Source organism: Jaculus jaculus, chromosome 16 (assembly GCF_020740685.1).
Source record: "Jaculus jaculus isolate mJacJac1 chromosome 16, mJacJac1.mat.Y.cur, whole genome shotgun sequence".
NCBI classification, from domain to species: domain Eukaryota; kingdom Metazoa; phylum Chordata; class Mammalia; order Rodentia; family Dipodidae; genus Jaculus; species Jaculus jaculus.
The window spans coordinates 72,751,774-72,770,131 of NC_059117.1; the positions used below are offsets into that span (position 1 = coordinate 72,751,774).

Below are 18,358 nucleotides of genomic sequence, written 5' to 3' on the forward strand. Positions count from 1 at the left end.
GTAGTCTCTGCACCTCTAATTTTAAATCCATGAGGCGAAGAATGATTTCTCAGTCATGTCATATTTTTCTGTGTAGCTGTCTAATTTTGTGTTTTGAGTTTCTTTGTGAACTTTTCCCGCTTAGTCATTGTCTTTTAATCTCTTGGTTCTCTTTTTGTCCTTCCCTCATTTTCCATTCTTTTTCTTCTGCCTCTGCTCTCATGTTCCCATAGGCCCTTCAATCTTTATGTGCTGCTTTTCTTTTAAGTTGTATTTTCCCCCTTCCCCCTGAGCTTAGAAATGCTTGCTCTGTTAAAAAGAAGGCAGGCAGGAAGGGTGCCATGGCAAGGTCACTGTGCGGGCCCACAGGAGCTAAGCCTAGAGCTTACCCATCCCATCCCTGCTGATTGGAGACCCAGCACAGTTGTAAGTTGGTCACTTTGCCAAAAACCATATGGAGGAGGGACAGAATTCATCCAGGTTTAGATCTGCCTCTGATTTCATGCATGATGCAGGACTTTCAGTTCCTTCTCTATATTATAAGAGGATGGGGGCCTCTAGATTTTTTTGTACTTAGAAACCTCAGTATGTGGAAGATAGAATGGGACACTTCTCCAAAACAGGATGCCAAATGTTCCTTTGTAAAAGTGGGTCAGTGCCATTGCCCTTCCCTTTATCCTGTGGAAGAACCCTGTCAACCAGAATCCAGCAGCAAGATGGAAATTTGACAAATCATTTAACAAGAGAAGAAAATCAGTTGTGAAGGTTGTTAGAACTATGGAAAGGCAGAGGGGCTGGAGAGCCCACCTAGGCTGAGACATAGGAGAGGAGGGAATCCAAGCCAGTTGTTGGGAATTGTAGCCATGTCAGGAAGAATATAGGGAGGGTGAATGACGGAAGGAAGTGCAGCCTTCTTTAGGGTCCAGAGCTTCAGAGGAGGGCAGCCGTGCTGAAAGAAGGAGTCAGAGCCTGGTATCTCCTTTCCACTGAGGAACTCTGAAGAGTCACTCTCAGAGGTCCTGGAAGCCAGGTGACACCAAGCAAAATAAAAGCAGGAAGTGTCCTTTCTTACTCGTTTCTTATGGGTAACAATGTTCTAAAAATACCAAATGGAGAATTCTAGAGTAACTCATTTTAAATATTTTATATCATACTGTTATAATTTATTTTATTATTTTTGATCTTCATAATTTCATCATAGGTAGGTATGTACAGGAGGAATCACTATGTGGGGTTTAGTACTATCCACAGTTTTAGGCATCCATTGAAAGGTTCAGACAGTGTCTCTGTGTGGTGGTGAGGTGGGGGAGGGTGATATGGTAACTACAAGAAACAAGCAAAGGGGACTTGGTTTGTTGATTATTAAGCTTCCTTACATTACTTCCCTTACATAGTTCGTGGATTCCTTAGGGCCTTCTAACTTCTCCTGAAATGGAGATACTGTTCTGAGGTTTTAATAGTTAGCTCTTCCCAGGAGTCAGACACTTCTAGTATGCCAGTCTTTCTCAGGATAACACTCACATCTTCACCTCCCTCATTCCCATGGCCTGCAGCAATTTCACTTTTTCTTTCATGTATTGTGCCAACATTTCATGCAAGTACTATTCCCACAAGACATTTAGCCTTTTGAAGACCATACTCTTGCTCTACCATATCAAGGTCTGTATCACCAAGGGACCTCCGAGAATGCAGGGCCAGAATACAAACACAAGAGCTGGCTGCATTAGGTGAGCACTACACTCAGAGAAGTGTTTTGTTTTATTCTCTCTTGTGCTCTGGCCAAGTCACTCAACCTTCTGCTGGAGTTTTCTTACCTCCCAGGTGGTTATATTATTCTAGAGATAGGTTATTTTCGACAGTAGTAACAACCACTGGAATCTCAGTTGCTAAAAGCCCACAAAAGTTTTTTTTTTTTTTTTTTTCACTGTACGTTTGTTGGAAACTGTCTAGGATGTCTCTCCCTTCAAGTCCCAGTAGAAGGGTGGTTTTCCATCTTGAAGTGTGTGGGTGTGCCTTATCAATAGAGAGGAAACTTGGTCAGGGCAGGAAGGATGATAATTGAAACTCACCTGGTTGTATCACACATTGCTTGGCTCACCGCTTACTGGCTGGAACTAGTGACATGACCTCATCAATTTCAGTTAAGACAACAAAACTCCAGAAAGAAGACCAGAAATATGTGTTGATTTGCACTAGTGACAGCTCCAGCATCATTCATGTTTGCTTTCATGATTGTTGTAGCTATTTAATAGCATGAATACTTAGTAAGATACCTGTTTCTGTATGGATGCTCCATTGTAGTAGATGAAATTATAAGTATTGTTGATAATCAGTGGCTTATTTTGTATGTCTAGTGTATTTAACACCATCCATTTGCATAGCAAATTTCTTCTTATGTCATTCTTCCCTGTTCCCTTAAAAAGCAAGTGTTTCCTGTGGACTAGGCATAAATTTGTCCTTGTAAACTTGAGTAGTGAGTACATCCTCCAGGTTTTACCACAAGCATCAATAGATTACCAAGCTAGAGAAGGATTCCTTTGTGAGGGGATAACTTGATCTCAGCATAGACTTTGGAGCTATGCTTGTTCTTGTTTTCAGTTTAAGAGCAGCACATCGTTTAAGCTGGCTCTCCCCTGGGTCAGTGGAAAGCACTCCATATGTATGATATGTCTATGAAGCTGGTCTGCAGATCAGTTGCAATTACTTTGCAGCAGATTGCATTAACATACCTAAAATTAATATGGCCCATATTCTAATGACAAGGAAATGACCATGACCACATGGTGGCTGATTTTAGTCTGTCAAATGTGTTGTTCAAACTCAGGACCCAGGTCCCTATGATGTGAGCACTACTTGTGTGTTGTTTCCTTCTTTGGCCACTGACTTTCAATTAGTATGTCAAGATAGAACTAATTATTGATCCTTCCCACTTGCTTTTTAAAAATTGCCCCTAGTAATGACACGTATGTATTACTTAATGCTTTCTTTCACCACAGGGCTTTAATTTTTTTCTGATTTATATTTATTTGAGACGGGGGGGGGGGAGAGAGGCTGAGAATGGATCGACCAGGGCCTCTAGCCACTGCAAACGAGCTCCAGACACATGTGCCAACATGTACATCTAGCTTACATGGGACCTGGAGATTTGAACCTGGGTCCTTAGGTTTCGCAGGTAAGTGCCTTAACCACTAAGCCATATCTCCAGCCCAGGGCTTTTACTTAATATCTTAACTTTGTGTTTTTCTTGAAATTTTGAATGGAATGTTGCTGAGACTATTGAGCCACTGAGTGTGTTCATTTACAAAATTTTCTGAATTTCAGATTGATGTTTCACCAAAACTTGATAAGTCAGAAGTAATATTAACAACATACAGTAAATGATGTGAGCACTACTTGTCTGGCAGGTTAATTTTGTCCTACATATGTATATAGAAGAACTGCTATCAACTTTAATATTAAGAACATTTTTAGCAATATATGTAAAGGCTTGATCATATCAAGATTTGATATTTTAACAAGTATGCATAAAGTATTATGTTTATTTCAGGTCTTAAGGGATGGTTGTTTACTCTGTAGTTTTAGAGATGGTCAGTTTCTAGGAATTAAAAGTTGTTTGAGGATAAATGTCAGGGCTTATCCATTTTACTAATTTAATTTTAGTATTTTGCATGTAAAAGCAAGACACCTAGAGATGTAGAACAATTAAGAACACACTCTGTCTTGAGAAGACAGTCTAAGGTTCTATAACTTTGCTGGATCCTCCTACCTTGTCTAAAAGAGCTTCTGAGTGCTAGCTTGAAGATTCTAGAACAAGACAATATTCTGAGAACAAGAGATTGTGAAAGCTAATGCTTCCACATATTAAAGACTTGTGGTCTTCAGTGCTCTGATTGGTCTCATACTGCCTTGGGCATTCATGATAGCCATTGGTAGAAGTTGCTGGAGAGGGTATTCGATTATTTCCACATGCTACCAGTCTTGCACTTCAGTTATGTGATGCAGTTTTCAGTGTGCATTAGGGACACTGTCATCTTGCAAGTTCCTTTGCATTGTGATTCATGGATGGAAAGAAGCAAAGTGAATGTATCCCTTTATTTCTGCCTTTTTCATTAAAATTCAATTTATGGGGCTGGAGAGATGGCTTAGAGGTTAGGCGTTTGCCTGTGAAGCCTAAGGACCCCGGTTTGAGGCTGGATTCCCCAGGACCCACGTAAGCCAGGTGCACAAGGTGGTGCATGCATCTGGAGTTCATTTGCAGTGGCTGGAGGCCCTGGCGTGACCATTCTCTCTCTTCTATCTGCCTCTTTCTCTCTGTCTGTCACTCTCAAATAAATAAATAAAAAATTTTAAAAATACAATTTATGGTTTTGTAGCAACTGTTGTTAATTTTATTGATACAATAAGAATAATTTGTATATGTCATTCTTCCTCTTATTCTTTCAATATATGCTACAAAGTAATTAATAGTGTATATTGGAAAAAAAACACTTCTGTTTGAATCTCAGTTGAGGAACTAGCCTAATTAATAGAAATATTTCCAGTTATTATATTCTATATTAGTATATGAATTATAGATGTAGATTCCATTAAAACTGAAATAAAGATTGCACTAGTTTTTGGGCCAGTAACCTCAGACAGATGAAATGCTTTCCTGATATTCCTTATAGCAATGTGCATAAAATCATTAAAATAATACCATAATTCATGGGGTACTAATGTGAGGGAAGCATGGGTTATATTTTAGGATCTTAACACTTTTTCAAAATAACTTCTGATTTAAAACTACTAATTCATAGAAAGTTGTACATATACAAAAAAAATCCATGTGCCTTTTGTTCAGCTGCCCCTAATGTCAGCATCTTCTATGATTTAGAACAATATCAAAACCAGGAAATTTGCATTGATATAGACTAGGGATAGATCATGTTTTGCTTTGTTTTCATTTTTAAAACTTCTGTGAGCATTTGTGCATAGTTGTTATTAGCATTTCTGATTTAAAGATAATTAGTCTTGAGTTATTTCTGTTTGCTTTCTCTGTGGCTTCTCAAAGCTCAAAGTGTTGCTTACTGTCAGTTGATGGTGCCTGATCATGTCCGCTCTTATTAATATATTTGCTTACCTCTCCCTCTCAATTTCCCTAGGCTGTTCACTTGACCTCCAGGAGATGTCTGAACCTGCAGGAGTACCAGAGCAAGAAGATCATGTCAGACCATGGAGTGAGAGTTCAGAGGTTCTTCGTAGCAAACACTGCTAAAGAGGCCCTGGAGGCTGCTAAGAGGCTGAGTGAGTGACTTGTTAGGAGAATCACATGTGCTTCCAGAGAATTCATAGGCACAGGGTTCCCACTAAGTCTTCTTTGCTATGGTATATTAATAGGAATAAATACAGACTATGGCTTTGAGCTTCAAGATAACAGCACATGGATTTTGCTTTGTGGGAAATGCTCTGAGTTTTATGTCACTACTGTAGTCTGTTCTGTGGGCTTAGTGACTGATGTAGAAACCTGTTATAATATAGGTCAGATATGATAGTGACTGGGAAGCTGGGAAGTGTGTGTACTCTCTTCTACTTTTTCTTTTTTTTTTCTTTTTCTCTTTATTCTTTCTTCTTTTTTTAAATTTTATTTATTTGAGAGTGACAGACACAGAGAGAAAGACAGATAGAGGAGAGAGAGAAATGGGCACGCCAGGGCTTCCAGCCTCTGCAAACGAACTCCAGACGCGTGCGCCCCCTTGTGCATCTGGCTAACGTGGGACCTGGGGAACCGAGCCTCGAACCAGGGTCCTTAGGCTTCACAGGCAAGCGCTTAACCGTTAAGCCATCTCTCCAGCCCCTATTCCTTCTTTCTTTCTTTCTTTCTTTCTTTCTTTCTTTCTTTCTTTCTTTCTTTCTTTCTTTCTTTCTTTCTTTCTTTCTTTCTTTTTTGAGAGTCTTGCAATGTAGCCCAAGCTGACCTTGACTTGTGATCTTCCTATCTCTGCCTCTTAAGTGCTGGATTACAATAGACATGTGCAACCAAAGCCCAGCTAATGCATACATTTTAAAGTCAAGCTGATTTTGGCTCAGTATTTTCCCTCTTATTGCCAGTTTTTGTGTTGTTTTTTTTTTTTTAATTTGGGTGCTGCAACATAGTGTGTCCATATTAATGAAGTTTGCTGGACTGTATAGAGGAAACAGACAGCAATACCCAGTGCATTAAGTGAGCAGGATGCCATTGTGTGCATACTCTTCCCCTGCCACCTGTGATGCTCCCTCAGGTGGTGTAACCAGTGGAACTTAGTTCCGTCTGTGGGTCTGCTTAGAGCTAACTGGGAATTCAAAGAACCTCAAACAGCTGACTTGGGAACTGAATCAGTGTGCTCCTATATTCAGTAGGTAGTTTTGTTAGGAGGGGTCTCATTTCTGTTTTCTGTTATTGAGTCAATTTGATCTGAGAGGAAATTTGTAGCACTGGAAGAGGAGATATTACTAATTCTCAATGGTTAAAAGTCAAACGAGTTGATAGAAAGTATAAAAGGAATGGTGTCCATTGTCATCCCTGGGCTTGCCTGAGAGCAAAGGACAAAGAACCAAAAATACTCCATAGTGTTTATGTTCTCACAACTACAGGACTGATGAGAGCCCAGAACCAGAGCACAGGTGGGGTTTCACCAAGTAGATTTGAAGTGAAAACTTGAATGTACACATTCCTATCTGATTTGTCTTGGTCTCTCCACTTAATAATTATGATATTTATGAGGAGAAAAATTGTATGGAATTTTAGTGTGACTAAAAGATAAAGTGTTATATAAGATTTTATCATCACAAGCAGCACATATAATTCCAGGAGGCATATTACCTTTGTAATTCAAATTCATAGGCAGATCAGAGATGTATAATAAGCAGTATCTTGTCCACCATGTGTTAGGAGAGGTCATATAAATGATGGAAATGGGTTTGCCTTACATTTTTACCATTTTTGTATTTGGATGTTATATCAGCTACTTTCCTGTTGCTGTGGCCAAATACTTAACAGGAAGCAACTTAAGCATGGGGAATATTTATTTTTACATGTAGTTTAGTGTATATATATATATATATATATATATATATATATATATATATATATATATATCTCCCATCTTGATGGGGCAAGATATGGTGGCAGGTATGTGCAGCGAGGACTCCTGACCTCTCATATCCTGGCAGAAAGGGAAACAGAGGACAGGAAGTAGGGGTAGGCTATAAGAACCTACTTCCTCCATTGAAATTCTCTTTCCTGAAAATTCTTCAACCTTCCAAGTAGCCCCACCAGCTGGGGACCAAATGGTCAAACAGAAACACAAGCCTGTGAGGGACATTTCACATTCCAACCACAAAAGATGTGCTTTGAAAAAAAAATGACATTTTATAAAATATTTGGTGGCTGAATCTTCTTATTAGCATTCTGTGTTTGCAGTGTAGCCTTGGCGAATTATGTCAGTGTCCTTCGTGGTGTCTGAACCTGCATTCTTGGTTATCTTCTGACCCTCTGGGTTGAAGCTTTTCTGGCCTAAATGCAACTTTTTGTCTCAGTTGCCCCAAACCTTCTTGTATGGTTCCAAGTCCTCTTTTCCTTTCCTCCAGGTCAGTGCTCTGCATGTCTATTTTATTTAGTTAGCTGCCTGATCCTGTCATTGATAGTAAAACATTGTTACTTTATAGGCAAAGAAATAGGCAAGAGAAGGTTGAAAACTTGCCAGCGTTGTAGAACTCATAATCAGTAAAGATTGGATTTGCACACAGCTAGATTAGATTTACTAACAGCTCCATGCATTTTCCTCATTCCTAACTTGATGATGATGTTCTTGTGAGATGGTTTTATGTGAGTCAGCATATTTAAGATGGAAAATTTGTATTAATAAAATTAGAAGTTTCAATTAAAGTTTGATATGGTAAGTTTTCAGGTACAATTTATAGAAACTAATTTGCAGATGTTTCCTTAATAATTTTGTTCTATCTCTTGGAGCAATAGGACGTTTTGCTGTGTGGTTTTGGAAAGCTTGTTGCATTTGAATGTTTGTTTAAAATGGGTAATACAAAATTTTTTGCTTCAGAAATGTAATTCATAATGATGAGTCCATATTCTATTGAGACATTTATCTGATTGAGAGAGTAGATTTGCTTTGGTGAATTAAGATTTTAATATGTAGATAGCATTAATTTCTGTAGCAGTTTATAGGTGCTACCATTTAAAATCAGGATTTAAAGAAGCGATTATTTTCTTTGCATCCAGTTATCCTTAACAGGTTTATTGATTACATATTTTCTCTTCCTATGCACTAAATTTATGAATACAATCAACAGAGCACAGTAGGCATGAGACTGTGAAGAATAGCCTTTATGCTGTCTTATCAATTCTCTTAAAAAATAAATAAAAGATCATTTCTCTATAACTCAAAAGTATTTATATATAAATACAGATGAGACATCTTGGACTGTTACCTTTCACGTTTTGGAGCATCCACAGCTTGCTAATTATTCTTTTTATGTTGACAGAAGACTTTCAACATTTGATTAGAGAAGAAAAAGTATATTTGAAAATCTTGACAGTTTTATTACTTGTTTTTGGCCAGGAAAGAGAATTTAAATATGAATGGAGAAATGAATCCTCTGTGAGCTAATGACGTACAACGTAAAATGGAGATAAGGAGCTTTCATTGAACTTGGCCAGCATTGGATTGCTTTTCCTAAAGCACATTTCTGTCCATACATATGATAGTTTACTCTTCATTTTACATAATCACATCGGAGGCCTGGTGAATAAGGGGACTGTTAAGGACATGCACTTCCTGTAAACAGGGACTTCTGCCCTTTGATACCGCCTGACTTGCATGGCTCATCCTACGGCAATTACACAGGGCAGCCTCTAGGACTGCTACCGCTTTGCCACACCACACTGTGTGCTTAGCATCTTCCAGGCAGTTCTTATGTCCTTAGTGTTGAGATAATGGCCATTTTTGTCTTATATGTTAGGCCAGGGTGAATTTGATTTCTGTGAAGTAAATATTCACTTCAACTGCCTATCAGCCCCATTAATTTGAATCTGCAGTCATGCAAAAGTGTCTTGGAGTAATGGTATATGTGTTCCATCAATGTACCAAAAGTGTTTGCTGTGAATAGCAGAGGTGGCGTCAGAGTGGTGGTTCCTGCGGTGTGCTGGGAACCCCTTTGGTGCTTCCCCATTTTCTGAGACTGGTTCTCCTGCTGTCTTGGTGTGATCTTCCCCAAAACATTTTTTTTTTATTTAATACATGCTTATTTCACCTAAAATTAGCTTGTTTTCTCCTTTCTCTTTTCTCCTTTTAAAATTTCCATCTCCTCTCTTCTCTTTGCTGGAATATCATTTTACTAATTTTCCTGTGCTCTCTGAAGAAGTAGCAGCAGGAGAGCCGCAGAATCAGGGGACTGATCAAGGCAGGCTGTAGGGCAGGCGGGCTTGGAGAATGTGCATGTGGGTTCTTCTTTCCTCAGATGCTATTGAGAACACAACTTTGAAAGTCAAAGTTCTCTTTGGTTCTGGTAGTATAATAGCAAAGCAAGATTCAATTCGTTTGCTCATATTTGAAGCCACAAACATGAGTGCTGGCATTTAACCTCCTGGCCCTTTCCATGTGCCTCACATCATAATAAACATTTAGCAAAGTACTATCTCATGTAATACTCTTTTAAATCAAAGGACAGGTTTTTCTTGAAGTGCTGGTCCCAAGTGTCACTGGGTTTCCATGTGCTCTGGCCGTGCCTCCATAGTCACTAGTGTGTCATGAGTGGAGTTGACTTTTTTTTAAAGCTGCCTTATTGCAGTTGATCCAGAAAGTTATGTTGCCATATTTTTCCATGAAACATCTTCCCTGAGTTTTTGACTTTTTTCCTTTTATGAACTGCTATATCCAGAGGATACCATATGAAATTGAAAATGCAGGAAAATTTTGCTTGGGGTCATTCACACAGGATCCAGCTCCTATTATCCTTCTATGGATATTTTGCTTTTAAAAGAATCATGATACACATAAATCTCCTGCTTATTATTTGTATCTTGGAAAATAAAAAAAAAAGTTAAAATCTTCTTTAATCCTTTATCCAAAAGGAACCTGTGTGGAAAGCTATGGAGGATTTTATGTACAGACTTGCATCCTACCTCACTTTTGTTTAATTCCATTGGCTGAAACTTGGTTATATGATCCCACCAGTGAGGGAGGCAGAGATAGTGGCTTCCAAGCTGTGATTAAGATGCAGAAATGGGCTTGGTGACCATCTAGCAGTTTCTTATACAGGTAGGATCAATAAAATCTGTATTTTTGATTCAAAATGTAGTGTGAACATGGGTTATGTAGGCAGAGTTCTCATACCACCTCTGTTTGCTGATTCCTCCAAGCCATAATTTACTTGGCCATACAATTGGGTAGAATAGTATAAACTTAAAGGAATAATTCAAATTCTGTATGGACAGATGGCTCAGCAGTTAAAGTCCTTGACCATAAAGCCTAATGACTTGCATTTGATTCCCCAGTATCCACTGAGCCATCTCCTCTTGCCCCTTACCACTATTCTTATGTGGGTAATTTTGACTGTGCTTGACATAGTCAGCCTTTCTTTCCTACATTGCCCTCTTCATACTTCCAGCACACTCTGCGGCTCCATCGTGCTCCTTGAAGCTTTTGTCTGTGTTCTGTCCTCTGTTGTGTCGTCTTATACAATGAGAATGATTGTGGAAATGGCTTTGATTTTTGTTTGGAGAGTCTGTCTATCCCAGATTGGTCTCACACTTTTTAGTCCTTCCATCTCTAATTTTAAGTGCTGGCATTACTGTATATACCATCATACCCAACTGAGGAGCCTGCTTTATAGGCAGAAATGGAGAGCTTGAAAGAGATACCATTAATTCATGAAGCACTTAAATGGAGGAAGAACAAGGGATGGAAGGAATGACAGGAATGAATGCTGGGCTTAGGGTGTGCTAACAGATGGTATTTAAAAGTGTGCTTTGTTCTGAGGCCAGGCCATTTTCCATTTACCTCTATATTCCTGACACTTTCATTTTTTTCTTAAAGACATGATCTTACCATGTAGTCTAGCCTGATCTTGAACTGGCTATGTAGATAAGGCTGGATTTGACTGCATGTGAGATCCAAAGATAGTTACGGAATGGAAAAATTAAAACAAGAGCAAACACACTCAGGAGCCCTCCATCTGGAATCGAAGTTCTCATGAATGACTTCTCTGATGTACATACTCAGTGGTGGTTTCTTAAATGCCCATTATCTCAGTTAAGGGGAGGCAAAACTAAGGAAGCAGTATCCTTGGGGAAAATGGCTGGAATAGAGATGTCATATTGGTGGACTTGTTTGCTGTCAGTCGTGTGGTAGGCTTTGGCCCAGTAGTTCTCCTCAGGCTGGTCTTTATATCTTATGCCTCAAAACAGCCTCTGTCAAAATGTGGCAGCTGTCAGATCAAGTAATTCTAGGTATGAATCTGCTTAGATGAAACAGCATTGTCTTCCTTCTTGGTCTTAGTGCTCCATCAGGTCACATTTCACCCAAGTCCTAGTCTGCATGGCTTTCTCTTCTTTTTACATTGATGAGTCATTCTTTCTGTTCGAGGATCTTTGGATGTGTGTTCATTTCAGATGAAAAGTTCCCTAGATATGCCCATTCCAGTGCTAGTTCTGAGTTTCCCAAATCTCCATCAGCTGGGAACCTAGCATTCAGAACATCTAAGTATATGGGGGACACCTGAATCAAACCATCACAACTTACATACTTACTTATGTACATACTTACATGCAAATGTATTTATGTACACACATACACACACAAAAGAAAACATGGGAGGGCTCAAAATCACCTGTGATTTAAATATTCCCACCATTTTATAAGATGTTATTTTAACAGTTATTGAGACCTTAAAATGAATCATGTGCTGAGATTGCTTGGTCACAAGGATGACTAAGCATGTTTGGTGTGTCTCTGATATTCCCTTGGTGTTATGGGCCAAAAAAAGGAGTGACCATCCCATTGTAAATATAGGTGGTGCAGGAATCCTCTTAGGAGAGGTAAAAGTAATTTTGTCTTCTGACTTGTCCTGAAAGCTAGTAATGAACAGAGTTAGTTTTGGAATTTTCCCATCTCTTTGAATTTGAAAATATCTCAGAAAGTTGGCAAGAAATTGTCAATACTTGCTTTAAAAAGAAATTATAGCTGTTCGATTTGCTATTTGTGTATAAAGCTTGTTATTTGTATTACAGTCCAGTGTGACATGCACAAAGGGAAATGGTTTTCTCACAATTAGAACTGTTATATCTGCTATCCTGAGTCATCAAAGACCAGCATGTCCCGTTAGACTTTTACGTCGTCACCCGCCGCCCCTGCTCCACCCCTTCCACTGTCCACCTTCTCAGCAGAACACATTTTGAGGCTTTCACTTGCTCATGCTCTCATCAAATATGTATTGGGTACATAGGGTAGGTGATGGACAATGTAGTGTCTCAAACGTTTTCATAACTTGGTGTTTCCTTAATAAATGCTGCTTTGCCTGCCTTACCTCAGCCATTGAATATCTACTAAAGGAACCTAAGAGTGTCCTTAGAGATACCTTTTCATCCCTTGAAAGGGAAAATGTTTAGAAGAACTCCACCTTAGACCATTTGGGCAGCTTTTCAGAAGGAAATGTATGTAGTAGGGCATATGTAATTTCCTTAGACTTGAAGGTCCATCCCTGTACCCTATGGTTTTCACATGATGAGGCCACTCGTGACATGAGTTGAGTACAAATGGGTTGTTTGTATACTGCAGCCACTGTATTCAGTTTAGTGTGAAGCAGATTGTTCCTTCACTGAACATGTGGTGTTTGTATGTAGGTTCTTTGTTCTGAAAAATGTGATTGGAATAAGGCATACCTTTGGAACAGCTATGAGTTCTAGTGAGAGAAGACAGAAAATGAATATGTGAACAGTCACAAAATATTGTGCCAAGGCTATCAAAGCTATGAGGAGAACAAAACAGTGTGGTTTGTAGTGTGGTGAGATAATGATTGAATGGTGGGGTGAGACTGAGGTGTGCTAAGGGATGCTGTGGTATGACATTGTGAATGCTAACACCTGCCAGAAGATTCAGGGGAAGAGCACGGGGTCGTGAGTTGAGATCAAGGAAGATAATCAAATGTCCAGAAGATGTTCAGGCTATAGAGGCAGGTGAGATCCAGGTGCTCACAGAGCCTTTTATATAAGCCTCATTAGGAATATGGATTTTGTTCTAACCTCTTACAAACTGCAACAGAGGAAAATGAAAGCTTGCTGATAGAGTTCACTATTTTACAGTGCCTATTCAAATGTTAATCATCTTGACAATACTAAATAATTTCCCCGGGCATATACTTCCCCCACCTGTTATAATACTTGACTGTCACAGGTGTGTTTTGTGGTCATTTTAAAAACTAAAGCAGTGGGACTCCTTGCAAGTACTATGAAAAACGTGGACATATATTTAATTACATAGGCCTCATGTCTTTTGCTTAAAATATAGAATCAAGAGAGCTCTGAGCATCAATATAGGCATGCTCCCGGAGTTGGGTATTTCATAACTGTTCTTATATGCCAGATGTCTTCATCTTCTCACAATTTATAGTAATGTAAGTAATGTGTTGGAGACTAACAAATCAAAATCTCATTTCAGATGTGTGACACTAATGTTGTGTTGACTTATTGTATCATGTGTTAGATTTCTGATAAAATGACTGAAACACCTTCATGAAAGGAATAGCAGGAAGGAATAAGTGAGTGTTAGATAATAGCTATATGTACTTTCTTCCTGATAAGAAATTTACTGATAAATTCTTAACTGTATTAGGGAGTACTGCAGAGTGTCTTAATTTAGTAATGCTCAGCAATTTTAATGTTTTCAATACCAGAGAACTTCAGAGTACTAGAATCCATAAAAGAAAACAGAGAGACCAATTTTAGTTTGTATTTATTATGATGATTTTTTCTTACTATTAAGGACATTTACTCAGCAATAACCAGATGTGTAACAGAAGCAGTGCAAGAAATTTTCATTTTTATGCATCATACTGGAGATCTTAGACAAGGCTTAATGTATGTTCTGAAAAATGAAATGGCCTTTCCCTGCTCTGAACAGCTGTGTAGAACAGAATGATAACATCATCTCCTGTCTCTAAGTGACCATCTGTTTTTATGAGATTTGACAGGTAATTTATTAATTTGAAGAGGTTTGTTTTAGTGAAAATTTGGCAGTTGTACACGTAGCATTATTTTTGGAAAAGACTGTAATGCTCTGGTATTTTTCTGGTCTTCTAATGCCTCCAATAATTACTTTTTTCTGTTTCAGCTGGCATATAATTCTAGCATCTGGAATGTGGAGGCAGGAGGATAAGGAGTTCAAGGTCATACTTGGCTACAGCTACATGCTAAGTTCAAGGCCAGCCTGAGCTACATGAGACCTTGACTAAAACTCTATCTCTGGGAAATAAGGTGGGCAAGTAGACGAGGAAGACTCCTGAAGTTCTCTGGCCTCCACACACATGTTCATGGGACATGAACATCTACATACATCATGTTCACACACCCCACATACGCTACACATGGCGCAGGCACAAGCACGCATGCACCCACACACAAGAATCGATTGACTTAATCTCGTGTGTGTCATTTTTTTTTCTTATTTTTTAAAATTATTTTTATTTATTTATTTGAGGATGACAGAGAGAGAAAGAGGGAGACAGAGAGAGAGAATGGGCATGCCTGGGCCTCCAGCCACTGCAAATGAACTCCAGATGTGTGCACGCCCTTGTGCATCTGGCTACGTGGGTCCTGGGGAGTCGAGCCTCGAACTGGGGTCCTCAGGCTTCACAGGCAAGTGCTTAACTGTTAAGCCATCTCTCCAGCCCCTTGTGTGTCATCTTAAGTTGCTTCTGTTCTCTCCATTTATTTATTTATTTTGGTGTTGGAGATTGAATCTGTGTACTTGTGCAAATCCTGGGCTATACCTTTCTGCTTCTTATTTTTGACACAGGGTTTCACTAAATTGACTGGGCTGGTCTTAAATCTCCTTGGGAGCCCAAAGAAGCCTTGAATTTTTGATACTACTGCCTCAACATCCTTAGTAGCTGGAATTACAGCCCTGTACTGCCACATTCAACTTTTTTTTTTTTTTTTAGTATCAAAATTAAATGTATACAGTAAGTGGTGAGTTTCTTTTTAAACCCTGCCCTCCTCCATTTTAGCTGTACTACACATTCCTAGAGTCCCCTTGGCATCCTATCACATCTTAGAAGAGATGTCAGCTCTTTTTCACATTCATTTGTCACTTTTAAGGTTTCACTGAATTACCCAGACTGAATACAGAACGAAAAGAAACACCATGGTTATTATGCTGACTGCAGACACAGTGTGGGAATTCTTTATGATAGGCCCTTACTCATGTTTTAATACTTCATTTATTCCAATGTGCTTAGCCAGGCAGCTTGGTCTTGTTTCTCTCCAGGTAGATCAGATGGCTGGAAACAGTCCTACCTGTTTTCATTTGGGAAGCCTGAATATTTTCAAGATGAGTGATCATGCTGGGTGCATAGAGTCAGCCGTCATCACCTCTGTCTGTGCCTCTCAGTCACCAGGCGATACTAGGAGGCTTAATCATTTTTAGCTGACTCCCCCAACCTGTAAAATGAGTTTTATGGCATTTTCTTCTTTACTTCACTGGAGTAGCAATAGAAAAATGAATGAATGTGGTGACTGTTTATTGGATGGCGTTTGCTGAGTGTGGCTTTTTAGAATTCAAGAGTTGGTAAGTTAGAAACACTTTTAATCACTAATAACGATGGGGATGGGGAGTGTGGCAGAAGAGCAGGAGTAACAGGAAGTGGGAAGCCCTCCAGAGAGGGATTTGTATCTTAGGTCCTGCAGCCAGGCTTCCTTAGTTCAAGTCCTGTTCCTGTCACATATTGTGTGACCTTGAGTTGCTCAAGTGTCTGAACCTAGTAAATGTCAGCTTTGGCATTGAAACCTACTTCAGTCTGAGCACATGTTCCTGACTGGTATACATGGTGACACCTTCAAATCTAAAACAGTAAGGTATTTTGTAGACTAGAATATTTAAGAAGATATGTCCCTATCTTCTTAGAGAACCAATAATACCTGTGAGTCATGAGCGTAAGAAGAATTGGGGAAGGGTGGGTTAGTGACTGTCTGAGGTCTGCCATTGGTGCTGGACTTTGCTACAAAAGTTGCTTATTTCTGATCTCAGAGTAAATAAACCTCACTCACAAACTCTCTCTCTTTTTTTCTCCCCTCATTCCCTCTTTCCTTGCTTCCTTTCCTCCTTCTTCATCTTTGTTTTCCTCGCTCCCTCAGTCCTTCTCTTCCTGTCTTCCTGGCCTTTCTTTCCCCTTTCCCATAACATGTTTCATCTGCAGGTAAGGATCTGTTATGAGCCCTCTAGGCTATTTTAGAGGTTTATTGAGAAAGTGTCCTGTAGCCTTCTGTGGCTTCTCAGAGCACCAACTTCTGTCCCTGTGTGGGTGTGGGAGGTTTGGCTGCAGTGAGAAAAAAGTATCCTGTGATCTTCAGTAGCTGTACCTCTAAAGGAGTCAGTAAGACTTATAGGTAGATTGTTTTATCCTCACTACAAAATGAAAGAAAACAAGCTTGGTTAAAAAGCAGAAAGATGGGCTGGAGAGATGGCTTAGTGGTTAAGGTGCTTGCCTGTGAAGCCTAAGGACTCATGTTCCACTCTCCAGGTCCCATGTAAGCCAGATTCACAATGTGATGCAAGCACACACGGTTGCCCATGCCCCCCAAATGGCACATGAATCTGAAGTTCAATTACAGTGGCTAGAGGCCCTGGCATACCAATTCTCTCTCTCTCTTTCAATCATGTATGCATTCTCTGATAAAAATAATAATAAAAATGTAGAAATAATATATTTCTTTTGAAATATATTGTAATGTATTTACATGTGTTAATATAAGTGCATGTGTGTTTCTGATAAAATAAGCTTTTTTGCTAGTTTAGGGCATAGATTGGTTGACGTTGACATTGTTTTGCAAATATCATGGAAATAATTGAAATAATTTAGTACTCGTAATGGATGGGGGGCTGAGGATGTCTGTAGGAGAAGGCATTTTCAGGATGGCTCTGATATCAGCTCTATCTGAATTCTAAGGGCTTGCCATCTAGTAGCAGCTGGAGAGAGATATATGGAGCATTCTTGTTCTAAACAGTGTCCTGTATGTAAGGTTTTACAGTGTTACCATTTTTCGTGATCTGTTACCTTTCTCCACAGTTCAGTGACAGGGGAGCCACGGGCATTGTGAGCGGCCTGCTCATGCTCTTTCTGTGCTCAAGACCAGGAGAATTCAGAATGATTTGAACGGAGAACTGGAGCCAAAGCAATGTCAACTGGGCCCACACGGCTGGGTTCTTGGCTGTATTGGGTGACTTCAGCAAGAATGGAGGATCCAGTTGACATTGCTTTATGGGAAAATAACAATGTATGATATAATAGAGGGTAGTTTTAGGGAGGGGAGGAGAGTATGTCATTCTAAGGAAATATGTGGGTTACATTACGATATGTTGCTATGTCATGTCTTCTGCAAAATTCACTCGGTTGATCTGAGAAACAACAGATTTTTACTTTTTTCCCTCTACCTCTTTTGATTGCTTGAGTCAGTGTCTCCTGTGGTCCAAACTGGCTTTGACCTCTCTATGTAACTGGGACTGACTTTAAATTTTTGATCCTTCTGCGAGCATTACAGGCTTAGCACTATGCCTGGCTGCTTATTTGACTATCAAGTTTGAGCATTATATGTTAAAATTCAGTTTTCTAATTTGTGAGAATTAATTAATAATTGTTTTAGTCACCCACCCTTTCTGCATCCTGAAAGACTGTCTAACTCCATCATATTGGCACTTATTTAAAGCTTGTAAACTTCCTTGATACTTCTGGCTGTTATACTTATTCTTCCCATCTCTTGGTACTTTAGTATCCTTCATAGTGTATATTCCACAAAACCTCTCTGACCTCTGTGCTTGAGTTGGCCATAGTTGTGATAAGGCCTAGTCTTTGTGTTCTTTTAGCCTTGTCTGCTTTTCCTCTACCTCCCTAACTTGATTTTGAGGCCCACAAGTTCAAGGCTCTCCATTCACTATTGTTTCTCTGGTACAAAGAACTTGCTGCCAGGAAGTACTCAGTAAATATTGACTGGACTAAGTCAGATTCACAGCTGTCATCTTATTGCATGTCCTCTTGCAAAAACACTGAATGCTTAATATCTTAGAAAAAGGGTGAGTGTCCAGAGAAAGTCATTTGTCACCAGCAGACATTCCATTCCTTTTTACAAATAACTGCA

The 18,358-nt window shown here is 39.3% G+C and overlaps 1 protein-coding gene across 1 annotated transcript in view; it reads left to right on the top strand.

The window, feature by feature from the left end:
• Positions 1-18,358, top strand: part of Suclg2 (succinate-CoA ligase GDP-forming subunit beta) — a 254,151-nt gene that overhangs the window by 50,454 nt on the left and 185,339 nt on the right. The window contains exon 2 of the mRNA XM_045136042.1: positions 5,121-5,262. Within this exon, the coding sequence (XP_044991977.1) occupies positions 5,181-5,262 (82 nt within the window). The 5' untranslated portion in view covers positions 5,121-5,180. The remainder of the gene's footprint in view (positions 1-5,120; positions 5,263-18,358) is intronic.